Source organism: Sphaerodactylus townsendi, linkage group LG08 (genome assembly GCF_021028975.2).
Source record: "Sphaerodactylus townsendi isolate TG3544 linkage group LG08, MPM_Stown_v2.3, whole genome shotgun sequence".
Lineage (NCBI taxonomy): Eukaryota > Metazoa > Chordata > Lepidosauria > Squamata > Sphaerodactylidae > Sphaerodactylus > Sphaerodactylus townsendi.
In genome coordinates, this window is record NC_059432.1 from 88,622,498 (window position 1) to 88,641,577 (window position 19,080).

The following is a 19,080-nucleotide window of genomic DNA, read 5'->3' on the forward strand; positions in this document are numbered from 1 at the left end:
TTTAAAATGTTTGTCTGTTTAGTCAGACCAGCCATTTACCTGTAGATGTGAGCAAAACCATTGAGGACCAATTAGGTAGTCAATCCAAAATTAATTCCGTCTAAAATTGCTAATGTGTGTAAAATTCTCCAGTTAACATTTTCTGTACATGTAAAAAAGCATTTGAAAATGTTTCACATACCAAAGGTGTCATTAAAAGAATTACCGTACATGCAACACATACATTGAGCAATCAAGCTGAAAGGCATCTAAGCAATGAGATTTATTCAGGTTTAGCTATAATAAGCTATAAGTAGGATAAAGCATAATAAATCTCAGAGCACGAGGCATACCCTGATGGGTCTTTATGCTTTAGTTGTTATGAACATTGATTGAATACATTGTTAGTTGTTCTGGAACCTGTGCTTTTGGTCTTGCATTTCATGTGATGTTATAATTGTATAACTTAATTTGTTTATGCTATCAGATCTAGGCTTCAGATCATCAGTGGACTATAATACAAATCAGTTATTTGATTTGGCTTGAATGTTTAATACTGGATATTGTTCTTCTACTTTTTCAAGTAATTAACTTATCTTTAATGTGTCCTTGTGGTTAAAGTACATGACATTTTAGGATTCCTTTCCAAAGATAAGTACGTTATATGTGGTTTTGAGGAATTCTCTCAGGGCTTTTCAGGCTTTGAAAAAAATTCAATCCTCTATAGATAGTACAGGGCATAAAAAAAACTGAACATGGTAGTTGAATAAAGGTAGCAGAGCATGTTTGAATTAATGAGAGAGTTTAATACCAAGATAAATCATAGCTCTGAAACCATTTGGATGTCAGATTTCTTCTTTTGAATTTACACGAAAGAGAGAAAGCCCTCAGGCATGCATCAACTCATATACTTTGTTGTGTGTGGAAAGGTAAATGCCTGAGATACAGCCTGTCTCACCTCAATATGGGAAAAAATGAACACCCAGCTCTGGAGACTCTGCATTTGTATGAACGTGAGATACCCCCAGAATAGTGTATGATTAAGCCCAACTGAGGATCAAGCAAGATCTTTTATTCAAAAAATATAGGTTCTCCCAATTTGAGCATTTACTTATAATGAGAATAACTGGAGAGAGGGGAAAAGTTCACGACTGCCTAAACTCTCCCTGAGGAAAATCTCAGAGAGAGAAAGTAAGATTCATACAAATTCTGCATTAAGCTGCAGAAAATAAAGTGTGTTTTTGAAAGTTACTCTCTTCATACATTTTTAATAGCGAATTCATGAGGTGATTTCATATACTATATTTTGTGTGCAGTACCCAGGATAAATAACCGATGTCAACATCTGTCAGGTACTAAACATCATTTTCCTGGTTCATGCTCTGTAAAAACTTTTAATGAGAAAGAATGACTGAATTTTATTGTGGTAACCTCCGTCTTAAAAAGACAGAATAAAGAAATAGTGCTATCTCCAATATAGTTGACGGATAGGGAATTCTGGGCTGCCATCACAGTCACTTATCTTTTCCTTGAAGAACTTCCTTGAAGAACTTCCATCTGCATCCACTGGGCTGTTTTAGAGAAAGATGAAAGCATAGCTAGCTTTAAAATAGGACTAGACCAATTCATGAGGAGGAGATCTATCAATGGCTACTAGCCAGGGTGACTAAACACAACCTCCATATTCACAGGTAGTAAACCATCAGCATTAGCAAAAGGGCCAAGCCTCTAAGCCCTGGGTTAGTTGTCTCTGCAGGGCACACTTGGTCACTGTGTGAAACAGGATTATGGTGAACCACCAATCTAATCCAGAAGGGCTTTTCATATGCTGATGTGACGCAAAGTGCTGTCAAGTCATATCTGACTGATGGTGACTCCATAAAGTTTTCATGGCAAGAGACGTTCTGAGGTAGTTTGCCATTGCCTGCCTTTTCTGTGAGCTAAGAGAGTGCTGAGAGAATTTTAATTAGCCCAGGGTCACCCAGTAGGCTTCACATGCAGAAGCGTAGCTGGGCCAAACTGTGCCCGGTGCGCATTCTGCATTTTCTGCCCCCCCGCACCTCCCTCCCCCCTTTCCACACTTACCTTAGTTCCTTTCCTTGTTCAAAACTTTTTCAGGCTGCAAAAGGCCTGTTCGCAGTAAAAATGGCCTGATGGGAACTATACTTCCCAGGAGACCTTGTGAGCCCCAAGGTCTCCTGGGAACTGTGGTTCCTCAGGCTGTTTTTACTGCGAACAGGCCTTTTGCAACCTGAAAAAGTTTTGAACAAGGAAAGGAACAAAGGTAAGTGTGGAAAGGGGGGTGGGGGGGGCGCCGCGGGAGGAAGGGGAGGGGCCTGGGGTGATTTTTTGCACCCCCCAGGCATTCGCCCGGTGCACACCGCACCCCCCTGTCCCCTTGTAGCTCCGCGACTGTTCACATGGAATCCACTGCTCTTAACCACTGAACCAGGCTGGCTCTCATAGCATATTTAAGGGGAGGAAATGTGCTAAACTGTCCATGGCTACTGTCCTCAGGCAACCCCCCCCCCCCCCCCCCCCCGGCTAGTAAACTTTGTTCATCCTCACCTGCACATCAACTGTGCTGAGAGGTGTCAAGCCTCATCTCCTTTCCTTCATGTATTGCTCAGACGATTAAGAATTGGATGATACTGCTCAGCGCCAAGCATTGTTATATAACAAACAATGGTCTGTTGCAGGATCATGCATTAGTTTATTCTGTTACACAGACTGAAAGAGGCTTTCAAAGTAAAACGTACTACACTTTGAAAAAGATCTGCAACCCAACAAGCTGCCACGCACCCTTGAAGCTGCTGAGAAGTCACAGTCATTCTATGCCAATATTGGATCCACCCCCATAGTTCATAAAGGCCCACAGCCTTAAGCCAAAGGGCTGGGATCCAAAAGCTTATGCCATGCCTGGGCTCATCTGAAGAAGAAGAGGGGTAAATGCTTAGCCCAGGTCTTATCCAGCTGCACTTCCCACCCTCTTGTATGTTAACAAAAGTCAACCAGATGGAAAAGAAGTAATAGGAATTTACCCAGTAATACGTATTTACCCAGTTGAAGCTTCTAATGAAAGAGAAGAGCAAATGATCCATAGAGAAGCTATGTTGCAAGCTCTGTTGCATACCATATACCTGTACAATCCTATAATTATCCCCCTGTGGGCTACAAAAATAAGACTTCTACCCTAAAGTTTAATATATCTTCTTTGATCTTCTCCACTGTATTTCCCCCCCCCACCCCTTATACACATACCCACATGTTGTTTCTTTTAAAACAATAGTGCTTCAGGCTGCTCTAAAACTTCTGTAATCACAGTACTGATACAGGTCAAAGTGGTTCGCATACATTTCAAGAAGACCTCAGCATACTTATTAAGGTTGTGATTATGAAATATTCTTACTTCATGTTCTGCAGTTCCCTGAGGATACCCCTAAAATTCTGCCTGTTCCTAATGACTTGTCAGCCCCTGAGATAATCCTTGAAGTGGAATGCAGCTGGACCTCTTAACTGAGAAGCCAGCCAAAGGTCAAGTAATACTTTGGAATGCTACCTGTCCACAGCTGGGGCTGCATTCACCAGGAAGAAATTCAAAATAGTTAAGCCTTTGGGTTCTTAATTAAACAATTTAAGTGACTAAGGCATCAGTTTAAATAATTACTGTATGACTTCTGTGGAACTCAGAGCCAAAAGTAATTTTAAAACAAAAATTTGTAGTTAAGATTTTGTTTCAGTTGAAGCAAATCTTTGCATTTTAATGATGCAAGAATACCATCACAAATGGGAGAAAAAATAAATAGGAAAAATATGTTTATACAAAGAAGAAAAAAAGGTCTCACTATATTCTGTGGCATCTGGTGATTTGTGCAAACAGAAACTGAAATGCAAGAAGTAGAACAAAAGTAAATCCCTTCTTTCTGTACTTTATAATGAAGTTGTTTTCTTTAAAAACTTGTTCTTGCGTATCCATTTTCACATAACATCTTCTAGCTGTCTTCTCTAGTGAAACACCCATAATAGTGCATATTTTTTGGCATTGATCATATACAGATTGTATGTACTGTAAATAAATAAATCCCTCCTTGAAAAGTTGGTTCTCTCATTCCGGATCAGCAAAACTCTGGCATTCATTGCTTTACAGACTCCAGGAAATTGACTATTTAAGTAAAATGTCTCTCTAATTTTTATTTAAGTTATAATTTCCCTTCCTTTTTTGTTGGAATGTGCAATCAAGCTGAGCTTTTATAGACTGCTGAAGTTTGATTGGTAATTTTTATAGTTTTGGACACCACACACCCACAGAGAGTAAGACTCAGTGAGTGTTCAAGTAGAATCTCAGAGACGGGCATCCCCCTCCAAGAGGTCATGTGCCTGACCATAGTACGGTGACTGTGCCGGGCCATCCCCCCCCCCCACACACACACACACAAAGAGGCTTCCTGGTGGTGTGGGGAGCCTGGAAAGACGAAAAAGTCTCCCTGCCTCCGAGAAGTCCCCATTGGCCGTATTGGACTTGTGACACCCTTTTTGGTGCCAAAAGTCTAAGGCCTTGTCAGCATCTCCCCCTGGGATGGCCCTGCTACGTTGGCTGGGGAGGGCCTTGACAGCTGCATGTCACTGACATTGCTTTTCCACCAGGGAAGTGTCCCGGGAAGGACAAATCCACGTGTGGCTGCGCACCACTCCCAGATTCACACAGGCAGATTCACACAGGCAGATTCACACACCCTTTGATGGGACTCTTAGGTTCCGATCCTTGCTCTGCCATGCTGTGCTAGTTACTCAGTCTCAACCAAGATTGTTGTGAGGACAGAGTGCTGGAGAGTAGAATGATACATGCCACTGAATTCCTCGCAGGAAGAGCAGGATAAAAATATGCTAGATAAAATAAAGGGTAGTTTTATAATGGAGGGAAATGTAGAAATCCTTGCATGTGTTTTCCAGGCTCCCCACACCACCATTTTAACTTCTAGGGGCAGTTCAGGTTTGATTTGATCTGGAGTCCACTTCCATATGTTGTTAATACTGTTTAATTAACACCATTAAAATTGTTCTCGTTCATTTTCATATTTAAAGAAATTTCTTGTAATGTCTTCTATCCTTCCAGGTTCCTTTTTCAGGCTCCTTAAACTTTACAGTGTATTGTTTTCACCATTTTAATTTTAACACCCTAATTTGCTTTTTTTAAAATAAAAAAAACCAAATCAAATCTAGCACTATCAACGATTGGATGGATCTTCTGTTCCCTGGTGCAGTTGCAGAGCATTGATTCAGTTTTAATGACAGGACTTGGCAGATTCAGCTCCCTGGAAAAGCAAACTAAGAAAGAATGTTGCTTCTAACTGGAATAGGAATTATGCTTGTGTGTTGGAAAGATTGATAAAATAATCACAGGGCAACCCCTGCTGGCCATTTGTTCTTTGCTTGGCATCAGACTAGCCTCATCTCTTCCTTTAAATGGAACAAAAGTAGGGTTCTCAGATCATCAAAAGAACATCAGAGACATGTAAACTGCATCACTGAATGGGATTCTATGGGACTCAAAGATTACCTTCATTTGTCTCATTGACAAGCGAATGCTTTGTAAACATTCTGTATTTTCCCCTTCTTTGCAGAAAGGGAAATGTCTGAATAATTATGTGCAATAGAATGTTCTCAGAGACTGGCTGCACTGCGAGATCTGACTCCCAATGCATTTAGTGGTGATTTATCTCTAAGCAATTGTCTGCCTTCCCTCCCTGTCTTTGTTTTTGCAGTGAAGAGAGCTATAATGTCACAGACTATTCCTTAAGGGATCAGCTGTTAGTTGAACAGTGTGACAGTGAAGAGCTGAATTCCTCTCCTGCAAAAAACAGCACAACTATGCTTTACTCCCGACAGACTTCGGCAAATCACCTCTTTAGATTAACTGTCCTAAGTAACCACGCAGGAGAGAAAATTGAACTACTACTGGGAACTGAAACTCAGTAAGTAAATAACACATTTTTCTCAATCTGCTTTTCTCATCCGGACTTCACTTCTCTGTTGGAGAAAAACAGACAGTTTCCCAGTTTCTACTGTCTGTTATGCATTCAAATAAAACAGTGAAATGGTCCTCCTTTTCAATGAGCCAAGAAACATTTCACAATGAAGAACAATCTCTTATTCCTCCCGGGAATGCCAAATGTTGTAAAGCAGCTGTTGGTAATGAACCGATCAAGTGTAGTCATTAATAGCCTGATTTTGACTTGCAGGTTACATATGTTGCCACCACTGTTTATTTAATTCAGAGTTCTCAGAATTTGTTTCAAGGAGACCCCTGATGTCAATAATATGACAGGAACAGTAAAGCAGAAAAAAATTGTTACTGTTAAATTGTATTTGGTGATAGGGGAGTAGCCAAGCTAGGGAAACTTTTTTTCCCAGTACAATGTTGGAATGTGTTGTTATTGTATTATTGTATTGTATTATTTGTCTTGTGAAGTGGCTCTGTCTGGGCCATACCTCTAGGTAGCACATGGTTTCCTCCATTTAACTAAGAGACAGCAATAAGATCAAATTTACCCAGTAAGCATCGTGGTTGGGCAGAATCTTCTTTGCAAATCTTCCTTGCTCAGATCTGACAGCCTTATTATGTGGTAAAAATAGCATACCCATTGTTTTTCAAAATCTAGGCATTTTGCCATCTTACCATATTGGAGACCGATTGCAAGAATGTTTTACCACATGAATACTATGGATAAAGACTCTTCAAAATGTGACTCTTCGAAATGGTTGTCTGAATCCACTCTTTCATATTTTGAACAACTTCCTGGGTTTTCTGCTCAACAGTAGAACAGAACTTTCCTGCCTCTTCCCCTCCTACTGCAGCCCAGAGCTTTCCCTGAAATTCTACTCTTAAGAGTACAGAAATGTCGAGAGAGGCAAACTGGGTCTGCAGGAGGAAGGAGGAATTGGTAGAAATTATGTCTTCCCTTCTGTTAGCAGAAAATTTGGCCAGGACCCCACAAACGATCAGTGAGAAAAAGAAGCAGGCCCTGGGATACTCTGGTGAGGTGTTTGCAAAGGCAGAAGAGGTGACAAGACTGAGGAGGTGATCCAGATTGTTAGCCACCGTCTTGTACAGTTTTTACTGTAGTCTGCAATAACTCTGATCTGGAGGAACCGGGTTTGATTCCCAGCTCTGCCGCTTGAGTTGTGGAGGCTTATCTGGGGAATTCAGATTAGCCTGTACACTCCCACACATGCCAGCTGGGTGACCTTGGGCTAGTCACAGCTTCTCAGAGCTCTCTCAGCTCCACCTACCTCACAGGGTGTTTGTTGTGAGGGGGAAAGGGCAAGGAGATTGTAAGCCCCTTTGAGTCTCCTACAGGAGAGAAAGGGGAGATATCAATAAAAAAACCTATTCAGTGGTTAGTGGCAGCTGTTCATTATCTTTGTGCATATTTATAATAATTTAATTTGTATTCTTTAGTATGGATAAGATCAAACATTTGGGAGATATAATACTGGGCTGCTTAGAGAGAGGTGAACCTAACCATTAGGGAGAAAGTGAAGAGAAATACCACAATAATTTTGCTCCGTGGTTTGGTCCCACATCTTATCCTATGAGTAATATGTGGATGGTTAAAAGGGTTAGAAGAGAGAGACCTACAGGTTTTTGTTACTTCAGTAGGAAAAAGTTTGACTTCAGTGGCATCTTTAAGATCAACAAAGTTTTCTCCTCAGCATAAGCATGCTCATGAAAGCCCATACCAAGAATAAAACTCCACGGGCCTTAAAGGTGCCACTGGAGTCAAACTTTTTTTTCTACTGCTTCAAATGAACATGGCAACTCACCTGAATTTGTTATTTCAGTAACATTTAAATTCATATATTTGAAAAAATATTGTATGCTAATAGTTCATGTGAAATCTGTTCTAGAGATTAATGCCTCATGCTAATTTAATTGATCATAGATCTCATGAGAAATTGTCACACAGTGAGGTTAACTGATCATTATATATTTGTGTGAATAGTCTGGTATGAAACTTCAGAGCTCAGTTTTGGCTGATACCTGTTTTCAAAAAGAAGAGTTTTGGATTTATACCCCACCTTTCTTTCCTGTAAGGAGACTCAAGGTGGCTTCCAAATCCTTTCCCTTCCTCTCCCCACAACAGACACCTTGTAAGGTAGGTGGGCTGAGAGAGTTCCAAAGAACTGTGAGTAGCCCAAAGTCACCCAGCATGAATGTAGGAGTGCGGAAACAAACTGGTTCACCAGATAAGCCTCCGCCATTCCGGTGGAGGAATGGGGAATCAAACCCAGTTCTCCAGATTAGAATCCACCTGCTCTTAACCACTACATCACGCTGGCTCTCAGTGAAACTTTACCTGGTACAAAATCTGGATTTTGGTCAGCTGTATTTATTTTTGGTATTAAAAGAGATACCATGTCTCTGTCAATATTCCTGCAAAGTCTGCAGCAGTGGGCAGGCTAGAGCTAGACTAAAGACTGTGGGGGGCCACAAACTCTCCCCCCTTCCTTTTAGGCTTTTAAAGGGCTTTGTCTCCTTCCCTGGCTGAGGCAAGCTGTAGCATTACAGCAGGGAAAGGGAAGATCAGGGTCACAGGCTGTCCTGGCATGATTTTTGTCATCCTTATGCATTTGTACAGATGGGGCAGCCAAAAAGGGGGAAGAATGGGGAGCACGTTTTGTGTGTGGATATTCTGTTGCCCTGGTGGGAACACATTTTCACACACTCTGTAGATACAGACTACGAAAAACACAGGAGCTTTGCGACTTCTCTGTTAGAGGGAGAGGGCTTGCCTTACCTCATGATACCCCATTTTCTGCAGTGATCAGGATTCCATATGGTCACTCAGCTCGTTAAAGCAACATGACAGAACATGGGAGAGGGATGGGAGAGGAAAAGCAAGACAGTGTATCTTCCACATCCCAAATTTCTGTAGCAAGGTCAGGAAAAATAACGCCTTCCTTCCTCCTGTAGTTTCTATATAGTTTGCCTCCCCTTTGATTAGCCATAGCAGCAGCAGAACTATGCTTCTAGCAGTTACTGCAGGAATCCAACTTGTAGGATATATACAAACTTTCCTTTCCTCTTCAGTATCTTCCTCCCTTTTTGTTCGGCTTTTATGGGAGACAGCATTCCAGCAATGTTTCTCGTAAAAACCCAGAAGAAAATATACCCATCCTTTCTTCCATAGAAGGAAGGAAAGAAAGATGGATCATTCCTCACACACTTGAGGCTCCATATGTCTCATCCAGAAGTTCAGTTCAAGGGCAAACTGTCCTTCTGGAGTTGTCTACATGTGTCCCGGGGGGATTCATTGAAGAATTGGGTCATTGGCAACTCCAAATAACAGCTTGGCTAGTAAACATAACCTGGATGGCCCAGACGAGTCTAATTTTTGTCATATCTCAGAAGCTAAGCAGTGTCAGCCCTGGTTAGTACTTGAATGGAAGAAGGAGGAGGAGGAGTAGTTTGGATTTATATCCCCCCTTTCTCTCCTGTAGGAGACTCAAAGGGGCTTACAATCTCCTTGCCCTTCCCCCCTCACAACAAACACCCTGTGAGGTAGGTGGGCTGAGAAAGCTCCAAAAAGCTGTGACTAGCCCAAGGTCACCCAGCTGGCGTGTGTGGGTGTGCTTATGCAGAGGAAGGCAATGGCAAACCACCTTTGTTAGTCTCTTGTCATAAATCATTTGCAACCTGAAGCTACTTCTTTTCACAAACAAATAACAGAACTATAATCTAGGGACTGCTGATTGAAGCACTTTTTTCTTTTCAGTCTGTAAATTCATGAATTGCATCTACATGATGAATGGCATATATACATCTCAGTTAGAAAAAGGGGAGTTCTTTGGCTTGGCCACTTTGAAGTGACAAATTATTTTTTCATAAACTTTGCTCTTGCTCTAGCTACATTTTGCAGTCTGCAGTGATGGAGTTTGTCTGTAATTTGCCTAGCAAAATGTTCCGCATTCTGTAACATTTATTTGACAGAACCTATTCATGCACAATCTTCTCTGTGGCAGCTTGTGTGACCGGTTCTGTATTTCTGTCTTGCTCCATAGAGAGATTCCTCGTGGTAGTACACAGGCTCGCTTTATGCTATAACACTGGCTTCTGTGCTGACAAAATAGCTAATATGCTTTGGATTGATTGATGGTCTGGGGCTAAGTTGTGAGCGATATATTCTTCTGAAGCTCATGTCCAAGACAGCGTGCTATGAAGCCTTGAAGACTGTGTAGTAAAATTCTTTGTAGCTAGGGAAACAACTGAAATGCTGAAGGGTAAGTGTCAGTCTTGTTTTGCTGGACCAGTTTCAGGAGCTGGGCTGTGTTAAAGAACAGCAACAAGAAACACTTTGTTCTCTCTGGAGTAAATCCCAATGTGAGAGAGAATTCCTTGCCTTGAGTTGCCATTAACATCTAAGCAAAATTCTGCAAAGCTCTAAAACGGCATCAGTCACCATAGAAACTAGAGAGCTGAAGGGGTTTATCTGTACAATGGGCCACATTGCATCTTGACCGGGAAGTTTTACAGGGATTTTTTTCCCCATCAAAACTGAAAATTTCCTGAAACTTTTGAACAGTTCCTACTGAATAGTTTTGGATTCAACCACTGAACTGCCACACCAGTTTAATAAACATCATAATGTAGCCGGTGAATTAAACCAATTTCAAAATTCATTACCAGTGGTCCCAGAAAACCCCTATTATAGCTGTCCATTCTTTGAAATGTCCAAGTACTGGATATGCTCCCAGCAGCTGGCAGTTGTAATCTGTAATGCTTGATTCACATTGATACTGCTCACAGCTTTTAAGCCAGGACAGAAGGAATAAGTGAGAGAGTGAATGAATTTGTTCTGTCTTTCCCATCCTACTATAAGGTGGGGAAAGTGCTTTAAATGTTGCTGAGATATGTGTTTCACAAGGTGCACATCTCAGAATCTAACAGGCTAAAAGGCATGGATGAAATCCCAGTTTTGTTACTCTCATTGTATTCTGCCCAAATTGGTTTAATTCAGTTTCCTTTTTTTATTTTTTTGGTTCCATTTTTTTCATACTGAAGCTCTGATAATACAATTTTGAGAAATTTGCTGGATTTGTGCTACTTTTTCTGATCTTGAAGATGAACCTTCAAACTTCTTACATGTGCCAGTTAAAATGTAATTGGGATTTCAGGTTTTAAAGAGAAGCTATAACCTTTTCCTGAAATGTATTTTTTCCTTTTGCATAACTATGTGAATATGTGAGAAGGTCTTTGACAAAAGTCATACAGAAGAACATATTTGACTGAAATATGCTTTGTATAGTTCTGGGACATCATAATTACAGGCTTCAATCTATTCATTTAAAAATGGTTGTAGCCTATTTATTTGAATAGTTCAGAGTCAGATTGTTCTTCACCCCTTTGCCAGCTATTGTAACTTTACTTTTTTTTTTTGTCAAAAGCGTTCCCTTAACTATGTATCGCTTCTATGGGCTTGGTTGTAATTGGAGCACCATTAAGTTTCTGTTAAATGGTTTCCCAGAATATAGTTCTCTATGTAACTATCAGTCCAATCCAGTGTGTGTGTGGGGGTGGGAGGGGCTGAAAGGATTTGGGGAGGTGGTAGGACCCTACACCAGCAGAAATGCCCTCCCTGGGATACTTACCCTGTCAGAGGGGCAAATTCACTGGTGGACCACTGCCACACTTCCCAGGATGCTCTGACACAACACTGAGTCCCACACCAGCACCACCACAGACCCTGCCAGCATAACGGAGCATTCTGGAGTCATAGCTGAGGACAAAGCCAACGTTAGGGGTTGTATGTACACACATACTCATACCCTTACTTGTGTGTGTGCAAAGTGCCATCAAATTGCAGCTGACTTACGGCAATCCCAGATAAGATCTTTCAAAGCAAGTAAGAAGCAAAGATGGCTTGCCATCGCCTTTCTCTGCAGAGCCTTTCTTGGTGGTCTCCCTGTTTAGCTTCTGAGATGTGATGAGGTTGGTCTATCACAGGGGTTGGCAACCTTTAACACCCAAAGAGCCATTTGGACCTGTTTTCCATGGAAAAGAAAACACTTGGAGCCGCAAATACTTTTTGACATTTAAAATGAAGATAACACTGTGTGTGTGTGTGTGTGTGTGTGTGTGTGTGTGTGTGTGTGTGTGTGTGTGTGTGTGTGTGTGTGTGTGTGTGTTTTCCATGGAAAAGAAAACACTTGGAGCCGCAAATACTTTTTGACATTTAAAATGAAGATAACACTGTGTGTGTGTGTGTGTGCGCGCACGCGCGTGTGTGTGTGTAACCTTTACGCTTTGTATAAACAATTATAGCGTGTGATGAAATCCATGAAGTTCAACATCACCGTCATCAGCCAACCAGGCAGCTGGGACAGAAAAGCCGGAAGTGGCTTGGGATAGCTGTCTCGGGCTGTGCCTCTCTAGGAACGGGGACTCTTTCCAATTAACCCTTAGGGTGACTCTCCAAAGGAGGCTGAGAGGACCCAAGTCACACGGAGCCACAGTACAAGGACGAAAGAGCCGCAGTTGCAGACCCCTGGTTTATACCATGCCATCTTCTCTCCCACTTACTTGCTTATCAAACCTAAATTTATTTTATGGCTTGAAGAATAGCCTTTCTTATGAATACTGAAAATAAAATGATGCTTTGAAGCATAGTTATGAAATTATAAAGAATTGTGAATATATATCAAATGCCAGGTGAAGACTGCAAAAAGAAAGCTGTAAACTTCTATGTGCTACTCCTATGTGCTACTTAACCATCACAATATGAGAAGCAGGAAGACGGAAAATTGAAAATAGAAATCATTTATTTTGTAGCAAACAAAAATGATTTTTAATTTGGCCTTAGAAGTAGTTTTTATACAGTCATTAGCAAATATTAGCAGACTTTGATACTGTGTTAAGTAGCAACTATGATTCACGCTTGCTACTGTAAAGGGCTTTATGCTTGCTGAAGTTGTTTTTTAAAGTTGCAGTATGGTGTTGCAGACGGAGAACTCACTGTATCTGATGAACCACATTTCCACTTATCCACGCATAACACTAGCAACAAAATATTACTTAGGTATGTTCAAGTTCCCATGTCACTGTGCTGACCGAATGCGGGCACCTTGGTTAAATCAGAGGTTGTCTGCTCCTTGCAAACATTGATTCTAAACTGCAATTAAGATTTAGAATCCCACATTGTAAGACATAAGCAGACTCCAGTTCCTCTGAAGAGAACTCTGGGGCATTATACCCCACAGGCCCTGCCCCCCCGCCCCGCCCCATTTTTCATTCCAGAGTTGGCAACTCTACCATGAACTTACTGAATGCCTGGGGCAAGTCACCATCTAATTGCCTTAAATTGTCTGTACTGATCTGTGAATGGTTGAATGAAAGCCTGTCAGAATGGCAGAGAAAGGGACACACTCATAGGTCAGCAGTGTTGAATACTCCTGAGATGCCTTGTATGTGTTTGAAGGGCCATCAAGCCCAGCAAGGGGTGTTGACAACAAGGGAGGAACAAAGCTAGTTTGCCGTTGCCGCCTTCTTCAGAGTTTCTCCTTTAAGTACCGACCCTGCTTAGTTTCCGAGATCTGACGAGATCAGGCGGTACCATCCCAAGAGGTGCCTTAGGTGTTACAGGAAAGCATTGATCTTAAATTAAACTATAACCTCACCACTGTCAAAAAAAAGTTGATCTGAGAGGATTGAGCATGCTCATTGCTCTCAGAATGTTGCAGGTCAGTAAAATGGCAGAATAGGGAAAGGGGCCTGCTGAAGGCCTAAGAGCTTCTGGTATCTTGGAAGGTAAGTGAAATCACGATGGAAAACAGCAGTTCTTCGTAGACTTTCAGGGGTTGTGAAGTCATAGGACATCACCAGATAAACATTTTATTTATCTAAAAAAATCTGAGCCCTGGAGCATAATCCACTTTTCTCTTCCTCCTTCAGAAATGAGCGCGCTCGCTGGATTACCGCACTTGGACAGTGTAGTGATAGACATGCCATGGATAGGACAAGTAAGTTGAAAACATGAACTTTGATGTGAAATACAAATAGATAGCCACTTTTCATCTCCGTGGGGGAGAAAAGTGGTATAATTAAATTAAAATAAAGTGGTCTTTTGGTGTATATGTCTAACAAATGCTGAATGCTTGAATTTTCCCTTTCAGTGTTTGGTGTATATATGTGAGGGAGTGAGTGTGTGATAGAACTGAATTGGAAAAAAACACACTAAACGATCTGAAATGTTGCTGGTAAACCATTTTCCAGAGTTTTCTTGAAATAATCGCTATTTTGTTTCAATCAGATTGGTTCAATTACCTCTTTAAAACTTGTATAAGCCAGCCTTTCTTCCAGAAAACTGGAACCCAATGCGGGCAACAATAAAATCAGTACACCATTAAAAACATCAAAATGATCATTAAAAAGAAGGAATAATATGTTAGAAAAGGTTGCTATGCTTATTTTTGTGTGTGTGTGCATCATGTAAAATTTCAAGTGCAATTCCTGATTGCCCGCTGCAGCTTTTTCGGGCATGGGAGGATGACTGGTTTACAAAGCTATGCACACATTGTTACTGTTTGGCAAATGATCATCTGTATTTGCAGTCTGCCTCTTTCTAAACCATTCCTGCTCAGTGGGTGCGGAGATGAAGCTCTGTTCCAAAGCCCTATATCCAGAGACAATTACATCTAATTCTCATTAAAATCAATTGGATGTAAACCCTCCCCCACCGCACAAGCTTAATTTTCCATATCGTAAATGCAGCTTCTGTATTTTGAATGTGTGAAGCAGACATCACAGATTGCCTGCCACAGAACATTCCCTCTAATCAAGTCAGCTAATTACCAGAAAGCCAAGAAGAGGCTTGTCATATGTTGTCTCTCACTTAAAGGGAATTTGCAAACTCACCCCTTCGATTCACCATGAGAGTCCATAACTATTTTTTGCTTCTCAGCCCTGACACAGGTAGAGATCATCAGATCGTATACTGCCAAACAGTCAGATGAACTCTCTCTCCAAGCTGCTGATGTGGTTCTAGTCTACCAAAAAGTGAATGATGGTGAGTGAGTTTTGTTGCTGTAGAAAAAAAAGCAGGACTTTCTCTGTGTTGGTGCCCCACTTGTGCAACACGGACAATAGTCCGTTATACTGTTCGTTGTATTTTATCTTGCATTTTTTCCCCACTCTTGTAATTCCATTTTTTGGACAGGTGATAGATTCAGAACAAATAGAATTGGTCTTCACAGAAGACTGGAATTGCTGTCAAGATGTGGTTATGGCTATTGACTTTAGTAGCTTCAAAAGGGGATCATGTATGCAGTCTTAGAGAATAAGCTTTATCTCCAGTTACTTCCTGCATAGCAAAATGGAACCTCCAGTGTACTTCTGAATTCCATCTCCTGGCAGCACAATAATCAGAAAAGATACTATTGGCTTTATGCCTTGCTTGTTTGGCTTTCTGGAAGTGTTTGTGTGGCTGTCGTGGGAAACAGGGATGGATCTTGGAACTGATCCACACTTCTTTATTCATTGCAGATTGGTATGAAGGAGAGCGATTGCGTGACGGGGAGAGAGGCTGGTTTCCAGCAGAATGTGCCAAGGAGATCACATGTCAAGCCACAATTGACAAGAACGTGGAAAGGATGGGACGTTTGTTGGGCCTTGAAACAAATGTTTAGACCCTCATGGCCTTACCTTTGCTCTAGGATTTGCACTTCTTCACCTGTGTGGTTCCTTGGACTGCTTCAGGTGGCTACTTTATAAGGTGTAGCACGTGAAAAAAGGTCACACGTACAAGCAATTATCTGGAGTGGAAGCAGCTCAGGGCGACTGCATGCAAATAGGAATCAACCAACATTCTCTGAATCAATAGGACGTTCCTTTGTTTTACAAATGAACACTTAATTAAAAACTACTTAGATTTTATATAAATTCCTGATTGAGTGATCACTCAAGCTGATAGAGTGATCACTCAAGTGGATTAGCCATTTTTAATCTTAATTGAGGTACAGCACCTTTGTTTTAGAAAGTAGATTTAAGGTCCATTCATTTCATTTGCTATTTTACTTGGGTATTAGACCCCTTTCAATCCAGCAAGGCAGTTCCGTGTGAAAAAGTAGACTTCCATGCACACCACTGATGTGAGTCTGAGTTGAGTCAGATGGTTGAAGCATCTCTTGATGTACAATTGGAGTTGGTGTATGGCCAAGAAAACAGGCCATTGAGCATTAGTTATAAACCAGCCTCATTAAAATCAGTGAGACTGAAACGTACCGCTAACAGCCCCAATCCAAGGGTAGGGGGACAGCTCTTTAGAGCCAGCTCGATCTGGTGCCAAAGCATATGCCCACCCTGCTAGCACATTTGGCAAATGCCCTGGCAGGGTGGGCAACGTGGGAGGCAGGTGAGTGCTGCCAGCACAGTCCCCAGCCCAGAAGGGTAGCTGGCATTTTGCCCTGCGTAGGTGTCCAATCAAAAGGGTGGCATGTGTCCATTCAGCCCTATGGAGGGCTTTCAGTCAGCCAGAGAGGTGCTGGCTGAAAGCCTTCTGGAGGTGGCAGGGCAGCATTGTAGCCTCATCTCTGGATGGGGCAGCTTATGTTTAACTTTAATTTCAGTAGAACGTACAGGTAATTTTCATTGGATTGGTCATGGAGTTAGCGTAACCCTTACATTTGCGACTCTTGCATTTCCTCTCTAATGTATTTATACTTTGCAGAATGTTTATTGGTAGCTTTCCACTACCTGCTTCAGTCACTTTCCCCTTAAACCTGCCATTGCCAAAGCAGGATAGCTGTGTCCTTTTTTCAAATAATAGAGAACAGCAGCAGAGGTAAAACAAAACAGGTGGCCTAAATTGACAATGCTTAACCAGCCAGTCAGCAGTAGACACAGTGTTCAGAACCAGCAACAACCACCAGCTGTTAGTTTTTTAATTATGCTCAGCACCATTCAGGGCTAAGAAACGGATTGCTAGATCCTAGCTTCAGAGACGGTATCCTTCATTACCTCACCACAAAGCAGATTTGTTCAACACTTCAGGGTCTAAATTGGCTAGATAAAAAACCTTGGAGTTAATGCTGTTCTGTTTCCTCTTCCTGATGTAGCATTTAGTTGAACAGGTTGCTATGATGTGATCACATGGTGCTTCGGCCACTCCCACCTGGCATCATTGGCTGATACAAGGTAGCAAAGAGAGTATAGTGCAGGGGTCTGCAACCTGCGGCTCTCCAGATGTTCATAAACTACAAATCCAATCAGCCCCTGCCAGCATGGCCAATTGGCCATTCTGGCGGGGGCTAATGGGAATTGTAGTCCATGAACATCTGGAGAGCTGCAGGTTGCAGATCCCTGGTTTAGTAGAAGAGGGGAGAAAGTGATTTACTGCTTTGGATCCTTGTGGGGAAAAGCAGGGAAATCTTTCTGAAAATCTCATTAACATGTTTATATTTACTAGACCAGGGGCAGGGGCGGAACTGCCACGGCCTCCATGCCCTTGCCATACCCCCGCAGGGGCATGTGCCCGGTGCATTGTGCACACACACACCCGGCCCCCTTGGTGCTATGCCACTGACCAGGGATGTCCTACCCTGGTGCTTCAGATGTTTGTGGACTACAATTCCCATCAGCCCCTGCTGGCTATTGGTCATCCCAGCAAGGGCTGATGGGAATTGTAGTCCCTGAATATCTGAAGCGCCAGAGTTGGACACCCCTGCACCAAACAATAGGAAGAACATAGATGACATGTGAAACAGCAGCTGCTCTGTGTTGTCCATAACATGTTGTTAAACCTTCAGTCTTATAGTGTGTGAACAAACTGCCGTCAACTCGCAGGTGACTATTCCTTGGTAGTCTCCCACCCAAATCATACCAGCCTTGACCTTGCTTAGCTTCTGACAAGCTCAGACTAGCCTGGCCCATCCAGGTTAGTTTTACAACAAGAACTTAAAAACTATCCATTTTAGATCAGTATGTAAGATCTCCCAGGGAGCAAAACAGACGTGGAAAAAATTCTGACTTCATATCTATATCCTTGAAAATTTTGCCAGAATTTCCCCCCTCAACCTAAAATAAAAATAAAAATGGAAAAATTATAAGATTGTTGTACATGGGAGTAAACATGGAGCAGCAGTGGCATAGTGGTTAAGGGCAGGTGCACTCTAATCTGGAGAACTGGGTTTGATTCCCTGCTCTGCCACTTGAGCTGTGGAGGCTTATCTGGGGAACTAGATTAACCTGTGCACTCCAACACATGCCAGCTGGGGGACCTTGGGCTAGTCACAGCTCTAAGGAGCTCTCTCAGCCCCACCCACCTCACAAGGTGTTTGTGGTGGGGGGAAGGGAAAGGAGATTGTAAGCCCCTTTGAGTCTCCTGCTGGAGAGAAAGGGGGGATATAAATCCAAGCTCTTCTCTTCTTCTAATATATCTGTCAGTTCTTAATTGTTCCAGCATGGGAGACTGCCCTCCTGTGAGCTGCTCTGGAGCAGTCCAGGTATTGACGGTGAATACTGAGCCTTCAACAAAGTAGTTATGCTGTTGACCATATGAGATTGCATTCCAACAAAGAATTAGGCAGTTAAGCTGTTTGAACCCACCATAGAAAGAGTTGGTTGCTCTTTCAGCTGAAATCAACAGGACTTTAATCAGATAAGGAGGCCAATATGCCTTCAAGTGTAATTTTCCATCAGCTGAGGACTATTGATTCTTACTTAGCAGAGTACCTTGGAATCTTGTCTGCCTGGAATAAGAGCCTGGATGTGCTTGTGTGGTCTGTGAACGTCTCATTACAAATCTCCATGTTGGAGTTTACAGGCATCTATTTGTCAAATCACACTGTAAATAGGAATTAATCTGTAATTGCATTTGTAATTAATTTATAAATAGCAGTTAATTTGCAACTTGTTATTTTTTTTGTAAATAGAAATCTATGTTCAACATCATGTATTATAAATGCACCTTTGTCCTATTTTGGTACTGTTTATCTCTTAACAGGAATTACAAAAAACAGATTCTAGGAAAACAAGATACGATTTTTAAAAAAAACTTCTGCTATTCTTTCACTTGGGTAGAAATCACATATTGTAATATCTATGTATAA

General features: G+C 41.8%; 1 protein-coding gene across 4 annotated transcripts in view; it reads left to right on the forward strand.

The window, feature by feature from the left end:
- Positions 1-18,096, forward strand: part of ARHGEF26 (Rho guanine nucleotide exchange factor 26) — a 60,219-nt gene extending 42,123 nt beyond the window's left edge. For 3 of the 4 annotated variants that reach the window (XM_048506567.1, XM_048506565.1, XM_048506569.1), the window contains exons 12-16: positions 5,742-5,951; positions 13,928-13,995; positions 14,937-15,041; positions 15,518-17,184; positions 17,316-18,096. In XM_048506567.1, coding sequence (XP_048362524.1) covers positions 5,742-5,951; positions 13,928-13,995; positions 14,937-15,041; positions 15,518-15,660 — 526 coding nt within the window. In that variant the 3' untranslated portion in view covers positions 15,661-17,184; positions 17,316-18,096. The remainder of the gene's footprint in view (positions 1-5,741; positions 5,952-13,927; positions 13,996-14,936; positions 15,042-15,517; positions 17,185-17,315) is intronic. The other variant, XM_048506568.1, reaches the window with a different exon arrangement.
- Positions 18,097-19,080: the final 984 nt, after the last annotated feature.